The sequence below is a fragment of the Branchiostoma belcheri genome, unplaced genomic scaffold, assembly GCF_001625305.1.
Source record: "Branchiostoma belcheri isolate BF01 breed outbred unplaced genomic scaffold, Haploidv18h27 scaffold109, whole genome shotgun sequence".
Lineage (NCBI taxonomy): Eukaryota > Metazoa > Chordata > Leptocardii > Amphioxiformes > Branchiostomatidae > Branchiostoma > Branchiostoma belcheri.
Window position 1 is genome coordinate 433,761 of NW_017802480.1, and position 24,866 is coordinate 458,626.

General features: G+C 43.2%; 1 protein-coding gene across 1 annotated transcript; it reads left to right on the plus strand.

Moving 5' to 3' along the window:
• Nucleotides 1–1,977: 1,977 nt before the first annotated feature.
• On the plus strand, nucleotides 1,978–24,612 carry LOC109480966 (titin-like). The gene is given in 24 exon segments (XM_019783432.1): nucleotides 1,978–2,276; nucleotides 4,151–4,943; nucleotides 4,946–5,685; nucleotides 5,841–5,913; nucleotides 6,206–6,253; nucleotides 6,317–6,552; nucleotides 6,713–6,786; nucleotides 7,719–9,100; nucleotides 9,291–9,380; nucleotides 9,550–9,657; nucleotides 9,966–10,657; nucleotides 11,932–12,279; nucleotides 12,587–12,706; nucleotides 13,158–13,234; nucleotides 13,694–13,833; nucleotides 14,163–14,211; nucleotides 14,492–14,570; nucleotides 14,942–15,532; nucleotides 19,427–19,472; nucleotides 19,826–19,998; nucleotides 21,630–21,928; nucleotides 23,300–23,426; nucleotides 23,619–23,718; nucleotides 23,901–24,612. Coding segments are annotated over 23 exon segments (7,059 nt in total). The 5' UTR covers nucleotides 1,978–2,276; nucleotides 4,151–4,184; the 3' UTR covers nucleotides 24,609–24,612.
• Nucleotides 24,613–24,866: the final 254 nt, after the last annotated feature.

The following is a 24,866-nucleotide window of genomic DNA, read 5'->3' on the forward strand; positions in this document are numbered from 1 at the left end:
AGGAAGGCTTAGAATGTAGATTTCGCAAGTCATAATTGTTCAATGAGTGATTCTTCTATATATAGCTGGTAATTTCTGTTACTATAGTATTTCTATTTTCAAAAATTCTATCGCGATATTTACGTTAAGCAAGGTAGTAAAAGTATGAACTGAAGCCTCCTCCAGAGTATCGCTAACAAGCTAAAAATGTAGACCGGTTGGTAAAGGGTACAGAATGTTCGTAATTTCCTTTGAATTCTTGCATTAAAATCATTAACACATTACCATGCATGGCTTGCTACAGAAAAGCTACTGGTCAACTTAAGTACGTATTCTGATATAAAAGAAATGTAACTATTTAAACTTGAATGGAATTTTGTAAATATGACAAGTTCTGGCATGAATGTGTTATTTAGTATTTATTTCGAGACCGCTAAACATTTTGTAATACTAACATCGTACTCTATTTCATTTTATGAACCTATCGGTAATGTGTATTCTAACAATTTAATATTGTAAAAGTGAGTATCAAAATCAATCGATGTTGGCCAGTCTTGTAACTTCCTTATGCAAATCTTCAAGTCAAAGTCCCTAGGCAGCTGATATCTGACCACATAATTACGGCTTTAGCGCAATGCAACACATATTTACTTTATTAGATGTTGCAAAGATTCGCACATTACACGCAAATAAACTTTGGAAATGTTGATCTTCATAACAGTGTACTCATTATGGTGGTTAAATGAGTTACAGGTAGCAAGCAGCCATTCATATTTGTTTGTTTGAACCATTCTTTGTTTATGAGAAGCTCAAATAAGCCTGCAGGTCGCTTTTACTAGTTTAAAAGATTATTTAGATTAGATTAGTGTATATAGTAGAATCTCTCAAACAGCAATGGTTCCTATCATACGATAGAATCAATAGAAACTATAGAAAGAAATTCGTACACACAATACGGCCGGATACTTTATTGGTAATGACAAATAACTACATGACAGCTACATGTGTCAGACAAACAAAAACTTCAACAGAGCTTACGGGACAAGGTTATGTGTTTCCCATGGTTAAAGCAGGCAATTACAAAGAAGCAGCTGTTTAAGAATTAGTAAAATGGTCCAACAACCTCGGTACGAATGGTTGTTAAAGTACGGTCAGTTTGGCGCCAATCAACCGTACAAGGTCGCCTGAGCCATAATGGCGGCAATTGTACAATGGCGCCAGTTAGTTATGATTGACAGGCAAGGATAGAGCGTTGTCTTCTCTACGCGTCTCCCATATGTCAACTATTTCGTCGCCTTGGGCTCTTAATTTCTGCAGATGAGTGTCAAATAACTCAAATTTTACGCTCGTGTTCCTAAGCAATTCGTATAGTGCGTAATAGGCCTTACTGGTGGTTTCAAATATCATCTTTATCTACATTTTAGACAGTGCTCAATCAATGACTTTCTTTGTTTGCTTACCACTTTTGAGACAAACCATCCTCACAAGAGAAATTGAGATAAATGACCCTGTCAAGATGTTGCTGATAGACAATTAAGAAATTTGGTACGTTCGTTGAAGCTCCTAAACGCATTTCATAGCACAGTAGGCGTTACTGGGCATTTCATACGATACACCTGTGCCTAAATTGTAGACAATCCTCCCGTACTGATAATTTCTTTGTATGCAGCTATTGATATCGTCGCCACACGAAAACAATTAACTAAAGATTAATGATCCTGTCAAAACATCAGATAGACAATTTCAGATTTTCGTTCCGTTTTTTTGGTGTGTGTTAAGGTTTAAAAATAAAACATTGCACAATTAGGTAGGAAAATTATACTCTTCGTTGTAACAAGCTGAGCGAAATGGCACCTTAATCATTAGAGATAATCTCTTGAGCTTTGTAGTCTCTTGTGATTTAACACCCTCTTTTGTGGACAAAGACGTCACACGGGCCCCCATGTGACGTCCATACTCGCATGCAAGATGGTCACTTGGGACCAAAAAGGCGGGAAAATCTTAGGTGCCCGCAGGTTATAATTATGAACAGGGTACCTGTCAATGGAGGTCCACAATAGCGTACGAAATGGGTAAGAGAGTAGGTTACTGTGAATGGAGATATACAATAGTCATGTGAATAAGGCGCATCGAATGCGACGATTTGTACGTGACTATCTTGTGCGATTTAGTCGATAGGCAGTCGCTGACTGTAGCGCTCGTCGACTTGATACCTCTCCCAAAGACCTACGCTCATGGCCCCAGCTCTGGACATCCGACACCGGGATAAGAGCTAGAGCTACAAAAAGTTGCAATTGGTAAGTACCTCAAGCTTTTTATAAGATATGCTATTCCTAACGTTCTGGCAAAAATTGCTACTAGCTGTCTAAAATGGTATGCCAAATATTCTTTATGTAATCATTCTGTCATGTCAATCACTTCATGAGGTATAAACAGTCTTAATGATAGCATCTGGTAGATATTATTGGAAGCGGCGTTGTTTTTCACTATCTAGTTTGTTACCTGTGGATTCGATCAAAAATAATTCTCACAAACCTTTGTGGTGCATGTATGCATCTGCCACGCGCAAAATTTGAAACATAGCAATACAATAGCACAAATTAAGCTATGCTTTTAATGGCAGATGTTTCTCCTCTATTCTTATGCCTCTGTCAACAAAGTAGCATCAAAGGAACGCCTACGACAAATTAAAAGCTTTTAAAAGACGCACCAAAGCGTGGATTGCCTGAAGTACTTGTGGCTAGCTGGAACGTAAACCAGCGCCAGTATGGCTGATGGCGGATCAATTTACATTCAAGCTGTCAAGCGTGGACCATATGATGTAGTGTTGTTGAAAATAAAAACAACAACAGTGTTACGAGCTTAGCAAGATGCTGAGATGTTACCATATACATCAACATAGCGGTTGGGAAAGTTATAAAGTGCACCCTATTCCAAGCGGAGTTTGTGTAGATGATAAAAATAAGAACATTATCTTCGGGACCCTCGGGGACTACCTCGGGGATGATTTAAAACGCAGGTTATTGCTAGGCCAACCGGTCTTTCTTCCACTGTGTAACCCCCGAACTTTCACCCTCGATGGGCTGTGCGCCAGTTTTACTTATTATTGGGCTGTCGACAATGTTTGGAGCGAGACGTAAGTACGAATTCCAATTCTTGCTACATTATTATATTACAGAGGAACAAAGACTGTTGTCGTGACCCCAAAAAGAAGCGATCCCATATAATCCCATGTTTACTTGTATCTTGTTTTCACAGGGCTCACTGAATAATGGGTTGTAATATCGGGTTAGTACTGACGAGTATTAGGGTAAATACAGGCAAATACGCACCATGTGTGTGAATTTCCTTGCCACATTTAAATCTTTATTACACCTTGTGTGCACGCTTTCAGCGAATTAAGCTGTAATCAACATACTCCGTTAAATTAGACAAGTAATTGGACTGTATTTTGTACACCGTATCATACGTATACAAATAGGCGTTGTTTTTGTCATGGCTATTCCGATGGCTATCTACGGTACGTCTAAATAATTATATGTTCTGAAAAACACAGTAGGAGGGACCATTATTTTGTTTGCAGTTCCAGCTTTGTGATAATGGCACACTATGAGCTAGGGATCGTATAGGATCAGTTGTGCCTTAAAGATTACACGGGGTTTTACTCTGTACATATTCGTACAGCTGCACTTCCTCTCTACAAGCAGTTCCTCAATAACACGAAACAAGCGAGTGTCGTTTGCTACTTCTTCTTCTGATATCCCTGAGGCTTGCTTGTAGTTTAAGTACCACGTATCGTGTGTTGCCATTTACGATAAGGTATGCCAAGGTCGGTAAACAACAGAATGAAGTACAGATGTATTGTAGATCCTACGTACATGGCTGGTCGAGTAATGACAATACGCCATGCTCGGGGCTTCTCATACGCACGTACGACTACAACAGTATAATTCCTGCGCGAAATTAGGTCACCTACTGTCAGCTCAACTCTTCTTCATTTCTTCGTAGTCATTATAATGCTACAATACACTTCACCATACAAAAACACCATGTCAAATGTTTGTATGTTGGTTACAACAGATACAGAACACATTAAGTGCGACTGCTTAATTCAGAAACTGGCGATTTTTGATTCTCTGTTGATAAAATTCCTGTCCATATTTCATTTCAGCCCTCCAGCGTTCATTAAGTCCTGAGTCGTTTCGATGCCGAATCTGCTCGACCGACTGAAAGACCAAGTGGATCGGCTCAAAGAGTTAGAAGAGGAACACGACGATCTTCTTTTCGCCTACAACGAACTTCACGCCAAGCTAGAAGACGAGGTACCAGGAGACGGCGACGTCAATTCGAAGCTACAGCGGCTCGTGGAAACCAAGAAAGCTCTTGAGAGCCAAACAGACGACCTGAAGAAGAGAATTAAAGAACTGGAAAATTCTCTGACGAAGATGGAAAACATGAATCTGGACAAAATCAGCGATGTTGGTAAGAGTCTTCTCCAGTCAATCCCAAAGCCTGACAATGAGAAACCCACCCCGGAACCTACACCATCTGATGTACCAAATCCTGACAAAGGACCTGCCTTAAATGGTCCTAGTGACCCCCCAAGTGAGAAACCCGGCCAGGCACCTCCACCATCTGATGACCCTGCTCAAGCTTCTCCCGGTAAAGCACCAACTTCCCCAGATCCGACGACAAACAACGAACCTGCGCCAACTGAACCAGGAAAAGAACCTGCACCTACAACGCCAGCAGAAGAACCTGCACCTACAAAGCCAGCAGAACCTGCACCTACAAAACCAGCAGAACAACCTGCACCTACACAGCCAACAGGACAACCGGCACCTACAAAGCCTACAGAACAACCTGCACCTACAAAGCCAGCAGAACAACCTGCACCTGCAAGGCCAACAGAAGAGCCTGCACCTACAAAGCCAGCAGAACAACCTGCACCTACAAAGCCACAGATGAACCTGCACCTACAACGCCAGCAGAACAACCTGCACCTACAAAGCCAAAAGAACCTGCACCCACAAAGCCCGCAGAACAACCTAAACCTACAAAACCAACAGAACCTGCGCCTACAAAGCCAGTAGAAGAGCCAACACCTACAAAGCCTGCAGAGCAACCTGCACCCTCAAAGCCCGCAGAACCTGCACCCACAAAGCCCACAGATGAACCTGCACCTACAACGCCAGCAGAACAACCAGCACCCACAATGCCAGTAGAAGAACCTGAACCCACAAAGCCGGCAGAAGAGCCAACACCTACAAAGCCAACAGAAGAACCTGCACCTACAACGCCAGCAGAACAACCTGCACCTACAAAGCCAGCAGAGCAACCCGCACCTACAAAGCCCACAGATGAACCTGCACCTACAAAGCCGGCAGAACAACCTGCACCTACAACACCAGCAGAAGAACCTACACCTACAAAGCCAAAAGAAGAACCTGCACCCACAAAGCCTGCAGAAGAGCCAACACCTACCAAGCCAGCAGAACAACCTGCACCCACAAAGCCTGTAGAACCTATACCCACAAAGCCAGCAGAAGAGCCAACACCTAGAAAGCCATCAGAATCAGTGCCCACAAAGCCAACAGAAGAACCTGCACCCACAAAGCCAGTAGAACAACCTGCACCTACAAAGCCAGTAGAACAACCTGCACCTACAAAGCCAGTAGAACAACCTGCACCCACAAAGCCTGCAGAACAACCTGCACCCACAAAGCCAGCAGAACAACCTGCACCTACAACGCCAGCAGTACCTGCACCCACAAAGCCAGCAGAACAACCTGCACCCACAAAGCCAGCAGAACAACCTGCACCCACAAAGCCAGCAGAACAACCTGCACCTACAAAGACAGAAGAACAACCCGCACCTACAAAGCCAGCAGAACAACCTGCACCTACAACGCCAGCAGAACCTGCACCTACAACGCCAGCAGAACAACCTGCACCTACAAAGCCAGCAGAACAACCCGTACCTACAAAGCCAGCAGAACAACCTGCACCTACAAAGCCAGCAGAACAACCCGTACCTACAAAGCCAGCAGAACAACCCGTACCTACAAAGCCAGCAGAACAACCTGCACATACAACGCCAGCAGAACCTGCACCCACAAAGCCAGCAGAACAACCTGCACCCACAAAGCCAGCAGAACAACCTGCACCTACAAAGCCAGCAGAAGAACCTGCACCCACAAAGCCAGCAGAACAACCCGAATCTACAAAGCCAGCAGAACAACCTGCACCTACATCGCCAGCAGAACAACCTGCACCTACAAAGCCAGCAGATCAACCTGCACCTACAAAGCCAACAGAAGAACCTGCACCCACAAAGCCAGCAGAAGAGCCAACACATATAAAGCCATCAGAACCTGCACCTACAAAGCCAACAGAAGAACCTGCACCCACAAAGCCAGCAGAAGAGCCAACACCTATAAAGCCATCAGAACCTGCACCGACAAAGCCAACAGAAGAACCTGCACCTACAAAGCCAGCAGAACAACCTGCACCTACAAAGCCAGCAGAACAACCTGCACCCACAAAGCCAGCAGAACAACCTGCACCCATAAAGCAAGCAGAACAACCTGCACCTACAAAGCCAGCAGAACAACCTGCACCCACAAAGCCAGCAGAACCTGCACCCACAAAGCCAGCAGAACAACCTGCACCCACAAAGCCAGCAGAACAACCTGCACCTACAAAGACAGAAGAACAACCTACACCTACAAAGCCAGCAGAACAACCTGCACCTACAACGCCAGCAGAACCTGCACCTACAACGCCAGCAGAACCTGCACCTACAAAGCCAGCAGAACAACCTGCACCTACAAAGCCAGCAGAACAACCTGCACCTACAAAGCCAGCAGAACAACCTGCACCTACAACGCCAGCAGAACAACCTGCACCTACAAAGCCAGCAGAACAACCTGCACCTACAAAGCCTGCAGAACAACCTGCACCTACAAAGCCAGCAGAACAACCTGCACCTACAAAGCCAACAGAAGAACCTGCACCCACAAAGCCAGCAGAAGAGCCAACACCTATAAAGCCATCAGAACCTGCACCTACAAAGCCAACAGAAGAACCTGCACCTACAAAGCCAGCAGAACAACCTGCACCTACAAAGCCAGCAGAACAACCTGCACCCACAAAGCCAGCAGAACCTGCACCTACCAAGCCAGCAGAACAACCTGCACCCACAAAGCCAGCAGAACAACCTGCACCTACAAAGCCAGCAGAACAACCTGCACCTACAAAACCTGCAGAACAACCTGCACCTACAAAGCCTGCAGAACAACCTGCACCTACAAAGCCAGCAGAACAACCTGCACCTACAAAGCCAACAGAACCTACAAAGCCTGCAGAACAACCTGCACCCACAAAGCCAGCAGAACCTGCACCTACCAAGCCAGCAGAACAACCTGCACCCACAAAGCCAGCAGAACCTGCACCTACAAAGCCAATAGAACAACCTGCACCTACAAAGCCGGCAGAACAACCTGCACCTACAAAGCCTGCAGAACAACCTGCACCTACAAAGCCAGCAGAACAACCTGCGCCAACAAAGCCAGCAGAGCAACCTGCACCTACAAAGCCAGCAGAACAACCTGCAGCTACAACGCCTGCAGAACAACCTGCACCTACAAAGCCAGCAGAACAATCTGCACCTACAAAGCCTGCAGAACAACCTGCACCTACAAAGCCAGCAGAACAACCTGTGCCAACAAAGCCAGCAGAACAACCTGCACCTACAAAGCCTGCAGAACAACCGCCACTTACAAAGCCAGTGGAACAACCTGCACCTACAAAGTCTGTTAAAGAACCTGCACCCACAAAGCCAGCAGAAAGATCTGCACCCACAAAGCGTCCTGATGGGCCCACAAAACCAAAGGAAGAACCTGCACCCATAAAACCCAAAGAGGAACCTGCACCTACAAAACCTAAGCAAGAACCCGTTCCAGCAAAACCACAAGAAGTTCAAGCGGCCCCTGCTAAGCCCAAGAGGCAACCAGCCCCTACAAAGAACAAGAAAGAAACTCCGCCTACCTTCATAGCACCTTTCGAAGCACCGCCACCCATTGAGCCCAGGGAGCCTGTCCGTACTAAGCCTAAGAGAGAACCTGCCAAACAGGAAAAGCCTCAAGAAAGTAAGCCAAAACAGGACCGGAAACCTGAACCTGCACCTACCAAACCGGAGGAGAAGCCTCAGCAAACTAAACCCGCAGAGAAACCGAAAGAGGTTATTGCTCCCACAAAGCCCAAAGATGAACCCATTCCCACTAAACGTGCGACGGAACCTGCCCCCACAAAATTAGAACCTCAACAAAACAAACCCAAAGACGAACAGGTAACGATAAAGCCAAAAGAAGAGCCTGCGCAGCCAAAACTAAAGCAAGAGCCAGCAACCACAAAACCTAAGGAGGAACCTGCACCTACAAATATCAAGCAAGAACCTGCACCCAAAAAGCAAGAACCCGCTCCTGCAAAACCTAAAGAAGAACGTGTGCCCACTAAACGTACAGAGGAACCGGCCCCCTCACAACCAGAGCCTCGACAAACTCCTTCAAAACCAAAGGAAGAAATTACTTCCACTAAACCAGAACGACGTCCACAGAGGGACCAAAGAGAGCCCCTACCCACAAAGGCAAAAGAAATGCCATCTTCCAAACCCCAACCAGAAGTTGCACAAAGGGACACACCTTCTCCAAGAAAACCTCGACAGACGCCACAAACCAAGACAGAACCTGCACCTACAAAGTCAACGAAAGAACCTACACCTACTCAACAAAAGGCTCAAGAAACCAAACCACAAGTGATATCTCCAAGACAATCTGAAGTGTCGTCAAACAAACAGGTCAACAACCCAAACAAACCGCACAGGGCTAAAGAAATTCCTTATCAGCAAACAAGACCTAAATTAGAGCCAGAAATCCCACAGGAGACCAACCTCGATGATGTACCCTTTAAACCCAAAACAAAGCAAGAAAAGCAAAAAGAACCAGTGCGTGAACCAGTGGCCAAAGAAAAGCCAATACAGCAGGAAACAAAACAACAGAAACCCAAGGAAGAGGACAAGACGATACTACCAAAGAGTATTGAGCTGGCTTATTGGATGCTGGTGAGTTTACCGACGTTACATTTGAGAATCTTGCACTTTGGCATAGACCATCACACTACACCACTCGATACTATGAGATGGCTCAAATGCATGGCTATGACTGGAAAATATTATTTTGCTAATATGTATTTTTTCAAGTGCACATTATGCCAGGAGTCGGGGTGTCATGTTATGTTGTTTTTCGTCTTAGGAAAAAGAACGCGAGAAAGCTAAAGAGGCCTCTAAACCAGACACTTCTCAACCAAAAGAGCAAAAAGAAAAGCACGCATCTGAGCAAATGGTAAGTCATAAGTTTGTTTTCTTTTTGCAAGAACTGATTTTCCTCATCGCCCTAGGTTCACTTTACAGCCACTGCCTTTCTTTGCTTTGATGCCTCTACTGACTCTTATTATTTTAGCATCTTGTTTGCCACATTATTTTTTTTTGTTGAATTGTGTTTTGTACTTCAGGAAAAGGCAAAGACCAAGCAACCCACTGCAAAGAAAGAGAAGCCAGTTGAACAACAGCCTCAGTGGGAACCCGACAGGAAAAAATGGGAGGAGCTTCTTACTCCAGAGGTAGGACTGGAAACTATTACATTAAACAACAAAGTAAAATTTAGTCCCAGTGCTTGCAAAGTAGGTCATACATGTTTCTTTATGGGACATATAATTTTCTGGTAAAGTTGGGCCTTAAGACTAGTCATGTGTCTAAAGAATATTTGAACATATAATTTCTGTGAGGAGAGATTAGCAAAAGGACACTACGTTGCATTATTACATAATGTGACAAACCACCATACCACTGATAGTGTATCTGCGACAAAGGCATGCTAATAAACATAACGTCTAAAATGATTGACAACTTGTTGCCCTTCTTGCTGCAGCCCAAGGCTACAGAGACCGAGAAGAAGGTTACAAAACCAACGAAGGCTACAAAGACACAACCCAAGGTAGAAGTGACGCCTGCAACACCACAAGAAACGACTAAAGAAGAGCCCAAATATCCACACGTTTCCCCTAAGGACATAGAGCCGCCGGTTACACGTGAAGTTGCCCCCGCCAAAGAAGTTCGCCCTAAGCCAGAGGAGTGCCTAAAACCAACTAGTCCCGTCATGGAACGCAAGAACATGGGGTCAGCTACGTTTGATCCCCATGAGCTGAAGAAGGCCAACACCAGGGCGAGGGAGAGGACGGCATCGGAAGACTCGGTCGAGGAAAAACCTACCCAAGATGTTGTTCCAGAAGAAGTCAAACACGCGACCATCGACAGACGAGAGTTGAAGAAGATGTTGAAGAAGCAGCCAGAGCCAGAAGACAGCGAGAAGGAAAACCTGGCGGATACATCGACATGGCCGCGAAAGGGCAAGAAGAACAAAATGGCCACGGTGCAACCAATCCAGCAAGACGACAAGCCCGAGAAGAAACCGTATACGAGAGACACGCAGCTGAACCAACTTCGTCAGAAGCTGGAAGAGACAGAACACAAACTGTCGGTGTCTGAAGATCCAATTCCAGACAACAAAGCGACGGTCAACATGGACGCCCTGAAGATTCATCTTGCAACAGCTGGGAGCAAGTAAGTGTGACCTTTCTTCTCTGTTTGTAAGCTTCAGGCCATTTAGCACATAAACTTGAAGGGCCATTGACGTATGAAATTGCCATATCCGTGAGTCAGACCATATGGATCAGACAAGACTACAACCTTACGATTCAGTGCTGTTGCCTGTGTGTGTGTGTATTTCCTTAAACAGGTTGGTAGGTCATATTCCAATTATGAACTCAAGTTTCAGACAAATCCAATTTTAAGTCGTTATTCGGTCGTTCAGTCATTCCCTAAGCCTCAAGGACGGTAGCTTAAAGGTTACCGAAAGGTTCCCTGTGCATGTGGCTAAGATACACCTATTTACAATGCATAGTGTACGTAGTTTACACTTTTATTAACGAAGTGTATTACGTCTTATGGTTCTTGAGCCCTTGTCGTCTTGCCAGACGGTATATGGTGTATATTAACTAATAATATGTTTTGTGGTCGTTGTTGCTGTATGTTGTATCGCTGCCAAGCATGAAATGCGTCTGCTGGGTGTCAAATGGATCTAGCTCACCTTTTAGTGGCCTTGATGTAATCAGCTGCATATTTCATACATCGCTGGGTTTCAATCAAATGCTCTGGCATGTGCTCAAAGCAAATTGTTTTACAAAGGCACTTTATAAACTGCCCTTTTAAAGTACGTCCTGTCGGTGGTCATATTAGATACCAAGATAAAAGTTTTATTCCCAAAGATATGGAAAATTGATCATGTTCTCATAGGATCTGAAATACATGTATATTTAATCAATACATTAAACAATTCAAATATCCGTCTTCCTAATGACAACCGTTCATTATTTCCAAACTTGTCATTAAGCCGAAATCCTTAAGATCTTTATTTCTTTTCAAGGGGGAGGGGCACACCTTTCCAACCAATGCAAGTGACCTCCCTTTCAATTAGTTCCGGGTCAGATGTGCTGAAAAATGTAAACAATGCAGAGACAGATTATGTAGTATCTAATTTCTGGCATGCAGTGTCCTTCAAAGTTGCTAGCTCGATTCCATAAGTCATCCATAAGCATAACTATTCTGTTTAAGGGATTTTACAATAAGGGAATTCAAATTTGTCTACTTGCTAATAGACAATGGTTTTAAGCTATAGCAGCTTTGATTCTAACTTAGCAATAATTGATACAATCAATTAATATACCACCCAGAAAAACAATCAAGCAAGTGGTGTCATCTCTTTGCTTTTCGATGCTTGCTTTGCTTTGCTTGGGCGCCGTGCTAGCCATAACTTCCCTCTGCTTGGTTATCCACAGCGTATATTTCTTGACATTACCGTACAGTACACTGCCACGCGCCAAGAAACCCAAAATGGTCGACGAGATCAAAACCTGGGAGGAACCCACCACTCTACCTCGCATGAAAAAGAAGGAAAAGAAGGCAGAAGAACCAGTGTGGATAAAGCCAGAAGACAAACCACAGAAGTCTGTGTCCATCAGCAACACTATCAATGTAGGCACTGCAGCGGCGAAGTCGCGGAGGAGGCATGAACCACAGATACATGCCCAGTCTACCCCCAACGTCAATGAACTGCCAAAGCAACAGTTTATCCCGAGCACCCTACCGCGACCGCGACCATCTAAAACGCTCACAGACGAAGAAAGGTGAGTACAGACATACCGGTATAAAATACGTTAAAGGCACCTTCAGTAGATTCAAACTTTAGTTACATGTATTTATTACTCACTCACTCACTCACTCCCATAGATATTAGCAGTAGGGGCAGTCAGTTCTCCACTTTACAGCTTTAATCTGCCTGAGGTCCCTGAAATATTCTTGTTCTTTTGTGTTTTATTTGCAATGTGCAAAGGCCTATGATAGGCCTATAAGTACATAGGTACAGCTAAATACGAAATAGAATTATTCGATATATTTGATAATCTACTGTCTTTGTTGCGGAATGTGTTGCAGGCAGCAGCGAAAGACCAGGTTGGCTTCTGAGAACACCTGTTTCCAGTGCACGAAGCCGTTTGAGTCTCCGGATGACATGATCTGCGTGAACAGTCTATACTGCCACAAAACGTGCTACAGGTAAGTCAACAAAATCATCAGACCTCTTCCCTTTTCTCACACATAATGTTACATGTGTCACATGCAGCACAAACAGTGGACTATAGCTACTGTAGTGCTCACACAACTGTCACGGTGGCCAAAGGGCTACAGAAATTAAGCTGGGCAGACATTCAACATGAGTTGAGCTCAAGTTGAACAAGCTCCACTCGTTTCATACTTCTGGCGATGCCTTGGAGGCAAAAGCTAGCGCTCTGAAGTTGCACTAATGCATTCCCCAGTGATTTGATTTCAGTCTTAATAATTATGCAAACATAAATAAAAGCGAATGTAAAAGTTGTAAAGTAAATTGTTTTATTCTTTATCAAAACCAACTGTTAATTATGTTAAGTACCTCCAAATGTCACTTTAATTATACAGAAGAATGAAAAAAAAAAAGATCTCAGCCTTATATTTGGATTTCTACTTACAGCAAGGTGAAGAAACCGAAGAACGTCCCGCCAGTTTTGACCATAACAAGAAAGCCGCTGGCTTCATCACCAATCAACAGTAAGTTTGTCATTATTTTTTTACATCATAGCAAACAATCGCTTGATACATCTTTTCTGCACACATTGTATGTTGAACAAGATAACACTCACAACTTTGTATCTGAGACGCCGTAACCTCTGTGTGAACTTTGCAATGTCTGTAGCTAAAATCTCCCAACTTCTCCAGTTGGTTACCTCCTAAACGTGGAAGCGTACATGGCAGAGAACTGACAACTTCACGCAGTTTAGCTGCAGGACGTATACGGTCTAGGTTCAAGAATAGTGTTTTACCTTTTATTGTCGAGCTGCTGAACCATTCTTGATAGATTTCGATGTGTATCATGCCCCAATTCAGCCATGTAAGGCTGCAATGGTATATGTGTTGTAAATGATAGATAAACCAGTTCACTCAGTCATGTTTAAAATAATGTAACGTCACCAGAAGTCAGTAGGATGATACTTACGTTTCTTATTGCAGGTCCCACGTCGTTCCGAGATCCGTTCAGCCCACCCCCGACATCGCCCATGAGCCTGCCGCCCTCCAGTCCTGTCTCACCGTTCCCAGCAGACGCGAAGAGCCCAGGAGCGCTGTCATATGCTGCTTCCATCTGGAGTAGTGTAAGTAGTGTAAGAACAGAGAAAGAGACAGAGGGACACACACACACACACACACACACACACACAGAGAGAGAGAGAGAGAGAGAGAGAGAGAACGAAAGATAGATAGAGGGAGAGGTCGCAACCTATGGTCATACATTGCAATTTGAAAACCATACATCTCCAAATTTGCATTGCAGGCCTGTTTCAATATACTGTAATGAAATAGTAGTAGTAGTAGTAGTAGTAGTAGTAGAAATAATGAAAAGTTATAAGCACATTTTGGTAAAATGTGTTTAGTTGTACTTACATATATTGGCCTTAACAGTCATCAATGTTTCTTTATGCAGGCGGAAGCAACCAATTGCTATGTATGCCATCAAGACATCCAGGGAAAACGTAAGTACTTTTATCATTCTACAATGTCAAAATAACTACTGCAAACCAGCTTTTATCATATTTGTGGCCTTCTTTTTCTGTTTTGTCCTCTGTATAGTCATCAGAAGTAAATTGTGTCTTGCCAATCCAGGTGCTATACGTGTCTTCAACACCTACGTGTGCGAGGAACACTTTTCTTGCCAGATCTGCAAAAGAAAATTCGACAAGGAGTGAGTGTGAACTTCCTTACATTTTATTACGGTTTGCTACATCATAGTTCTCTGCTCGTTTCATATTATAGGCGCTATTAGAGTCTTCGGGCATCACGTGTGTGAGGAGCACTTCGAATGCTACATGTGCTACATCAAGTTCACTCCCAAGTGAGTAGGGTCCTAATATATCAATCAATCAAACGATTTGTTGTTTAAAAGAAAAGAGACTGTAGCCACTAGGATGAATTATGCCTTGTTGTACAAACAGAACGCTCATGCATTAAAACAATCATTAAATTCTTAGTTACATATGAGAATAGAGATAGACATGAAAATTACCGAGAGGGTCAGCAACTTGTTATTATGAGAATGGATTACCTTTTGTTTTGTTTTTTCATTTTGGGGTACGACTTTCCAAAGTATTTGGGTGGATGAGCTGTGGGTTTGTGTGTCTGTTTGTCCGGAGTAGATTAGCAGCACTTTCTGATGTTACAAGTCTGATTTCAGATCTCTCTACAAGTCGCACATTTTCTTTCCAGGAGCAAATTCTTCAAGCTGGATTCCCGTCCAGTCTGTCGAAAGTGCTTCCTCTCCTTACCGAGAGAAGTGACCAACCGTCCGAAGAAGCCGTCCTTCGCCAGCGCTCTCTTCTGCATCCAGGACGAGGACAAAGAAAAGGAGAAGAAGAAGCGATCCAGCAAACCATCCAGCCCCAAAACACCTCCGGGGAGCCCCAAGCTGAAGAGATCGGACGGACGCAAGTCTAGAAGCCCACCGGGAAGCCCCCAGCGACAGAGACCAAGCCCCGGCAGTCCAGGGCGAAGAGCCGCCCCTGGAAGCCCAGGAAGATTGCCACAAGGAGGTCCAAGACGAGCTTCACCAAACGGTCCAAGTGGAGCAGCTCCTGGAAGTCCCGGTAGAGCTCCTGGCAGTCCGGGTAGAATTCCACCTGGAAGTCCAAGAAGAATGTCCCCTGGAGGCCCAAGAAGAGCGTCTCCAAACGGACCAGGAGGAGCGGGTCCAAGAAGTCCCACAGGAATGTCTCCTGGATCTCCCGGAAGTCCTCGAAGAGTGGGTTCCTTGCCAAGGGGACAGCAAAATGCAGTTCCAGGAAGCTCAGGAAACAAGGAGTTTAGCCTTTGATCTAAAAGAGTCTTTATTTCAAAGTCTAGATGGCATAAGGACTGCATAAATAATACGAGGTGAAGGAAGAACTTAAAGAGTATTGATAATGTTATCAATGATCTTTATTGAAACTTCATTATTTAAAACTATTTATGGTATTTATGGAAACTTTAGAAATGTTATTAAACTTTAATAAAGGTAAAAGATTACATTATTGTCATGTATAACATTAACGTAGGGCGTATATGGAATAGATCTAAAATAGATAAAAAATAAGACATGGAAATTTAAAAAAAATGTGTATGTATCAAAGGTAAGTATTTTACACTACAGGAAGGAAACATGCTTATACATGCAGATAAGTCAGTTTTGGTTGAGGTGTACATTGCTTATAACATTCCTAGCATAAACGTTTCATCTGTATGATTTGTTCTACTATCTTTTCATTTCATCAAGACTGCAATTCAATCTTACCTCTGGACGAAGAAGGGTAATATGATGTCCATTACTTTACATAAAAACATCATCTTAGGCTGTACTTGTATGAGAATCTCCAACAAGTTACGTCTATCATATCATTGCACAAATCTCAATTAAAAACTGAGATCTGGTTTGATCTGTAATTCCGTGACCCCGCCCTCACCCTCGACCTTGTTGAAAAGCGGTATGTACCGAACAAGCATTCGAGATTAAATAAAGGCTTACTACTACTACTACTATCTCTTTCTTACATATGTTATATATCAAATACACGCTATTTGTAGCATTTGCTGTAGGTATAATGATGACATTCCTATTTAGTGACTTTCGGATATTATACTACTCTTGGTTTTTCAAGGTTTTTCAAGGTTTACCGAACTTAGGCCAGTAGGGACATTTCATGTATCTTATATGCTATTTTGTGGTGTTGGGATATCGTCTGATTCAGTATATATAACATAGCTGAATTCCATACATGCATAGCGAAGTTTACATAATATACATAACTAAACTACTTCGCAGTACTGTTGATTATAGGATAATAGCATACATGTAGCTGGTTGATATAGGCAATAGCAATGGTTTTAAGACTATACCATATGGTATATAGCGTGTGTACTGTGTACGTTTTAGGTGTGGCATTTCATATAACTGGTTAGAAAAGTTGTGGACAAAATGAATAAAGATGGTAACGTGGAAAGGGGTACTTGTGTCCATCTCATGTTGTCTTCCCTTTTATTTGTAAGTTACAAACATACATGTGTTTAACTTTCTGGTTTCATTTTCAATATTATAATGCTCTTGTAATCAGTATATCAACATATAAAAGTACTAAAATTGTTTCAATGCCATTTTAGTTAACGTTAGGTATAAGCAACAGTAAAGGGGCTTTAAAGAGCCAGCGTACCGACTTGTAAATAAGACTAAAACGCGCCAAAATTGAAACATGCAAATACATATAACATCGCTAGAGAGCGCTACTGAGCAGTCCATTCGTCAGGCCGATTGCTCTACAAATGTAACCAGTGTTAAATGACGTCACAAGTGGTTCAACTGGTAGCATTACGGTGCAGGCTGGCGGAAAATGTGAACTTAATCATTCAGGGAGATTCCATGTGAATTCCTAGGGGTGGAAAGAGAACAAACAAGCTTTTCACTTCAATCTGTACCTCGAAAAATGTAACCACATTTCAGATACAAAGTCCTGACTATCTTTTTGTCCTGTTCACAATACAATTTTTGAACTACACAATATTGGCGGGGGCTAAAGGAATTCACATTCAGCATATATACACATAATCGCGATATACCCGTCCCCCTCTCGTAGTCAATGGGAAAGTCTTTACAAGTACGCGCGACAGGAAATTTGAACGCGTTGTTGACATAGTTTTAGTCTCCACGATGTAATCATTACTACAGAGGCTCAATCAAACCCCATTGGTAGTACAAAGAAACTTGTGAGTGTTGAGTGATAGAGCCCACATAGTAAAAGGTCGCTATCCCGCCAGAAGGCAGGCAATTAGACCGTGCAACAATGCACAAGTCAAAGGTGTAATGATGACGCCCTAGCCATCATTCATAGTATCGCTGTAATTGGGGTGAAAGGTCTTCTACCTTATTCATGACTTGTCACAAAGGTTTAGTAACTAAAGGTGTGCACGATTGACAAAAAAAGATGCTTAATGATTGTCATTTCTTGTTAGTCCACATTAAACAAAATCTAATGACAGCAACGAAAAAAGGAGCAGCGGCTTTTAACATCTGTCACAAGTGATTGGTGTGTAATTGGGACTGGCCCGTCCGGTACCTACGTCATAGCTTTCTAGTCTGTTCTTTTCTAACCTCGGGACATTCTCACAAACGTAAACGTTGACAGTTTTTCTTGGCTTTTGACATTCGCCTTATTTCCGGAGTCAAAATGGAAACCCAAGACAAGGCTTCAGCATCGCTCAGAAATGTGTGGTCTTAACATTAGAAGGAGATACCCATGATCGTCTTCTGGCTGTAGGTAAGTGGGCTTTTGTTTTACACCATTCTTGAAAACTGTTGACCTCTAAATCTTACAATCAATCATCACTCAGTTGGAAGACATTCGTACACAGACAGATAGGTCCTTATCTTAAAGTACCGTCTTGCTGCATTTGGAAGGATATGTTGTGGTTGAAATGTACCTTGGTATCTGTTACTTCGGAAGTAAGAGTGTTTGACATGAAAGTCATAATCCCACAAAACCTTGTGCCCGTTACCTACAAGAGTCTATCACGTTCTAAGTTCCTAGAGTTCCAGGTAAAGTGTCATTTAGCTGAGTTGCTTTGTCGCTGCTTTCATCATAGATTTAAGAGATTGGCGATTTCAAAAGTGTTTTCGTCGGTTTCAACACTGCAACAGACGATGTCAAAAAGGGACAAGACCAACGTGGCGGATGCTAGATACAAATCCGTGGTGAATTCTGTTAATGAACAGGTTGGATACCTTCAGGATGTGTTACTAAAAATGGACACTTCGTTTGACAATAACAGCAGAAAACGTACACATAGCGTTTCGGTCATCCAAATCTCCTATAACAACGATAACATGGGCTATTATTTCCCCGATTTTTGCCATGTGAATGATTTGAAAGCTTAACGAAACAACGCAATCGATACGAAGCAAGGCAACGACTTTACTGGATGTCTTCTTTCGTGTGTACGTTAGTCTATAATTTGTGTCTAAAAGAAGGAAAAGATCCCCAGTGTTACATGCTATGGTGTCAGATACACGTGCAACACCTAACCTTGTAGTCATCGCCCGAGGGCCCCAAGGCCTAAAGCCCGATTTTAGGGACTTTTGGCACCAAAATGAAAAGAAGCAGTACTGCTCCTAAATAGTTGTCTTTGTCTACTAGAAAGGTGGAAGGAGATAATTGGGCAAAAATTATCAGAAATGGCGGCCAGAAAACCCTGGAGACAACAAAACAAAGCCCCCCAGCAAGGACATAATAGGCGCATCCAGAAGCAATGGTTACTGACCTGTACATGTTTCAAGAGTTCAGAACAAATAAGACCAAGTATACCCTCCAAGCGGAGGCTTAGGCTTTGGCTCATTTTTGACGTGTTTTAGGCGTTTATGGGGCTTTCTTTTTTGACTGGGATCTCTTTTAACGGTGGCAAATCGTACCTGCCTGCCTGGAAAACGGATACTACCATGCTAAAATGCAGCCACCAAAAGATTCGATTGGAGATTACATCAAGTATGAGTTAATGATATTGACCAATATGGCCTCCTCCGGACAATATATTGGTCCGTATAAAATGTACCTATAACGATCGACAAGAGATGAAAAAAAATTGTTATCGACGCCAATGTCTCGACAATAAAAATGTAGCCGTTGCTCCAATAAGCCGTTAAAGTTAAAAGGTCGATTGAAGCACTTTACCCAGAAGGCACGCATGTCAGCTAGAACGTGCAACACTCATCAGGTCAAAGGTAACGTAGGTAGTTGAAGACGTCACAATTTCGACCCCAGAAACCTTTCACGTACAGTGAGTAAATCTGATCTTGCTCTGGGGGGAGTCATTACCTCAACAACCAATCGCATCGCTCATTACGTTGTGTAACCCTCGATATTTTGAATGTTAAATTAGACGTATACGTCGCACGTACGGCCACCTCCCCATTTTTTGTTAGTTCATTTAACACTATCCTCTATTTTGCGCGGCACCTTCCTATAAGATATAGATCTGTTCCCAACAGTTTGCATAGGACAGCTAGATCAAGCTTCGTACGTACCCACAACTTTGTCAGTGCGTGGTGACAAACTTTGCTGGCTTTTTTGTGAGCGATACTCGTTGACAATGAAAATGATTGATTGTCTTTTTGCCGTCGAGATCACTCTTGAGCGAGTCTCGATGCGGCTGGCTCGCATGAACCATCGCAACATGTTCCGCCTGCTGATCCTGACCATGGTGGTTTCACTGGTAACCCTTTTCATCTTCGGACGACAATACAGCAGGTAGGTTCGTCTGCTCTTTACAACTTTGCAAAAAAAAACTTCATTTGATTTGATTTATTGCAGTTGTTCATTGAAACAGTGCAATACACGTGGGCACAGGCAGCTGTTGCTGGTGTTGTGCCCCACACATGGAAACAAATGCAGGGCAGATAATACTCATTTTTACTTAAGTTAAGTGGGGAAAGTGGTCTTAAGTGCCTTTCCGAAGAGCACAAGATCGGTGGCATGTCAGGACTGGAAAACCTGGACGGAGTGGGAAGGGCAGGGGGAGAAGTTTTAGACAACTCGTGGTCTGTATCTGTACAGCCGGTATAACAGCCCTTCGGCAAAATAGCACACCATGTCAGATTCGCAGGGACACACCTGGCTATACGTTCTCCAACCGAACAACCCGTCACGCGTAGCCTTTGCCCTTCTAAAAACGTCTACGCTTGAAGGTTGAGAGTTCCCCTCATCGATATTTCTGCGGAAAAACCAATTTTCGAAAACCTCAATCCTTGGTTGATAACTCGAAACTTGAAGGGAAACATTTGTTCTTTTACGCGGTGTTAGATACTTTACAGTCTGTACGTCCACGTTCATTGGCCATTTTATACGATCATGCATAGTTTGGATGACGTTTGTTTCTATTCTACCCTCAAAGGCTGTACATGTCCACCAACTACCTGGTGCACCCTGGTCACAGAACACAGGACGACGCGCAGGTAGACAGGAGAGAGATCGGTATGAAACCTTTAGCTCTACCAGACACCCCTCAACATAATGAACAGTAAGTCACTTTGTTTTTCTTGTTCATATCTTTACAAACAGTATAACGTAATATGACAAATCAAATAGCTGGGTAAATCGTCTAGACGTTTCAGTTGCTCGATTTAAGTTGTATTATGTAATGTTTTATCTGGATGCCTAACCTTTATAGACGAGCCTTTACAAATTTTGTTATAGGAGTAGTATTTTCATGGGCTTGTGCCTACTGGAATAGCATATAGCACTCCTTCATTTGTGGATTCCCCCTTTGTAGCTCTGTAAATAAAGCAGTGTGTATCTATACACACCAAATACTGGGTACCATCCTGGTTAGTTAATGCACATTCTGGTTACATTGCTACCGAATGTATATATACATAGAATATTGGATGGACTACGCAATCTGCAGCTGGATAAACGAAACCACCAGAGTTGTATCTGTACTAATGATGCAATGTATAAATCATTGGGGTGAGTAGCGAGGTAGGACAGGATTCTGACTGCACTTAGTTGCAAGTACTTCCCTTGATGGTGCTGCCATCGGTTTTGTTTGGTGTTGCTCTCAGACAATGAATACCGAAACTCAAAATAACCTGAGCTCATGTATAGCACTGACCAACAAACTTGCGCAAACGAAAAAACGCGTTTTGTCCAGCTAATAATCTTACTGTGACTCACAATGACATGAATCAGGTAAATGTAGTACACAAGAAAATTGCTGAACAGAGTTTAGCTAATCAAAATTCTGGAACACTTTTACCCAGATGTCTAACCTTCATCAAAGCAGATGGATATGGCTTTGGTAGACCTAAAATGTATTCTCTGAAAAACACATTGCTTTCAAAACCTATAAAAAAGCTGACATCCACTTCGTTTTGGCACAGGGCGATAGCGGTAGAGAGGAACGCACCAGACGGCACAGTTTGCGTAGAAAAACGTCGCGTCGCCTTCCCCAAACTCCACAAGGTCGGCGGCAACACCATCAAGGAAGTCCTGCACCACTTCGGCTTCAAGCGGCGCCTGTCCTTCCTCCTGCCCCTCCCCTTCAACAACAGCGGGCTCTACCCGTGGAACCTCAAGCCTGAGGCCTACCTGCCGCCTCAGGGGGGCGCATTTGACATCCTGACGTACCATACCGTGTATGACAGCGCCACCTTCCATCAAATCATGCCAGAAGACACAGGTATAACCCTATCCTCTGCCAGGCTTCGGGAGACGGCTGGAAAGAGTAGAAATTAAATTGGCCAAATAGAGAGATAACATGCCAAGGGAGTTGGTCCGCTACTGCACGCATCCATCGGCATGCTATCTCTCTATTTAGCCAATTTCTACTCTTTCCAGTCGCCTCCTGAAGCCTGGTAGAGGCTGGTACCCGGTATAACCCCTCAGTCATATAAATTGCAAAGGAGCCTAGAAAACAGTCTCATTGGACTTTTTGTGTACAAGTTTTGCCTAGGTCATGATTCTTGCCTATGGGTAGATAAGCTTTAAGATTAGCTTTCTCCAATCTTTCTTGGCATCTTCAGTATTGCCTACTGCACAGAGGTGATTTATTGTTATGAATGCCAGGCTGGTCTGGTGATGGTTGCTTTCGGCAAAAAACGGCGCCAGTCATTGTTTTGCAGGAAGCATTTACAGCTTTTGGTAAAGTCAACTTTTGTTATCCCTACATGTCTAACTACAGGTTTTCTCTTAGCCAATTAGGTAACAGATCCTTAGATAATAACACAGGAATGTGTGATCTTGGCTGTCCTTTGTTTCCTGATAAGCTTACATACGACATTCACTGTTTGGAATGTCTAAAGTTTTTACATTTTGTTCATCCTCCTGCATATCTTATCTGGATATTAAATTTTTATCTATTTCATTAAGTCACTTTATTTCAGCTTACATTTTGGCTACTGCTAATTGGGATGAAATTCAGACAGGTCTGGAAATTTTCACCCTCAAGACAAAATATTTCGGCAGTGACATAATATACCTAATAGCTTAGAAAACACCCGGGGTTAGACATGCAAGCCTTACTCACAAAGAGTGGGGTTCACCAATGTCAACAGCAAATCACAGGTAAGTCTCTAAGGTGCGTCTGGGAACGGTTGCCTAAATAATAGCACTCAATTCCAGGTAAGTCTGATAATGGCCCCTAGTCACAGAGTCTAATAATGCTTGCATAATCATGACCCAATGCCAAAAGCGACCATTACCAAACTGTCCTGGCATGTACAGTACCGTAAATTCTACTTTTTATGCAGTGAATTATAAGATCTGCAAGATGTTGGATTTCTCTCCCTGTTCAGTGCACATCACAATTTTTCACCAAAGCCAAACTGGCCCGGCATTTACCATACCATAAATTCTACTTTTTATGCAGTGAATTATAAGTTTTGAAAGATGTTGACTGTCTTTCCCTGTTCAGTGCACATCACCATTTTTCACCAAAGTCAAGAACAACCATTACCAAACTGACCCGGAATGTATGGTATCATATTAACTTTTAGCTCTCATTCAGTGAATGGTAAGACCTGAAAGATGTTGAATGTCTCTCCCTGTCCAGTGTACATCACCATTTTTCGAGAGCCGCTGAGCCACCTTAAGTCAACAATGAACTTCTATGGGCTGCCCGAGAGGTGGGGAATAACTGGGGATACACCAGTCTCCACTTTCCTAGCCGATCCTGGCAAGTAAGTCCATCACACACAAGTACTAGTATCCTGAAATACATATTCAATTTGATACTGTATGACCCCCATAGGACAATATTGACCATTGCATAATCCTACAGCATCAGCTATAGCTATACAGTCTCTGCCACAAACATGTAAGTTGCACAAATCAAATTTAAAGAGTGGATATATTCTTCCTACACAAAACAGATATGACCCCAGGCTGAACTACTACAGAAAGTATCCTGTGGCCTTCAGCAGAAACTCAATGGCCATAGACCTGGGTTTTCCTCTCAAGTATCTAAAGAAGGTAAGCATAGATCTCCAGCCCTATCTAATAATGTGCTATGAAGTCTTAAGTTACAGCTGTACTAGTATTCTACCTAAGCTTGAAGTAATCATAATCCAAAATTGTCATGAAAGATTTTTGAATGCCTCTGCACAAGGCATTGCCAGAAACTTTCTGATGGTGCATACCTCTTTTTTCAATAGGTTATGCCAAAAGATGTGAATCCACCAGAACAGATCCAGTCCATAGTCAACGCCTACGTCACGCAAATCGAGAAGGACTTCAACTTGGTGATGATCATGGAACATTTTGATGAGTCCATGGTCCTATTCAGACGTTACATGTGCTGGGACCTCCAGGACATCTTGTACTTCAAGGAAAACTCGCAGAGTTACTCGTACAAGCATGAACCCATCTCGCCCGAGCTGGTACAGTCTCACAAGAGATGGACCCCAGTGGACTACGGGCTGTACAGCCATTTCAACCAGACGTTTTGGGAACGTATCAGCCAACAGACGCCAGACTTTTGGGACGAGGTCCGCCAGCTGAAAGAACTGAACAAGCAGATGCACGATCACTGCGACCGAGGACTTGGCAACCCACCTCTTGTGGTCCCAGCAAGCAAATGGAACCAACGGTTTCAAATAGACGACGAGTTTTGCCTCCTAGCCACCATGAATTTTAACTGCTATTACGCGCTATATGCAGAACGTAATGCGCTGGATCGTAAACTTGCCGAAAGGCCGTCTACGAAACCAACGAGACTATCTAGGGAAGATCGCGAGAATGAAGACAGGCTCTGGCCTTTGTTTAGGAATTACTGTGTATGGTGTGGGAGAGTCAAGAAGTACTGTAGGGCACAGGACTATGCGCTGCATCTAGAGTACGAAGGCTTACTAAGGGTCCAGTAGAAAGTGCTGCCAATGAACTGAAGTGAAAATTCTGATCAAAGCAATAGGAACATGATCAGTATCAACCATCGTTCAGTGAAACTTTTCATCTCTATTGCAGAGACCCTTAGATTAGATGCATTACTAGATAGAACACTGGATATTATTAGACACATTTTCTTTTACCTTCTTTAACATTTTTTAATAACGTTACTTAAAAGCAGACAACACTACTAAGTAGTATTTCAATCAAGCAATGAAGGGCAACTTTTGTAGCTC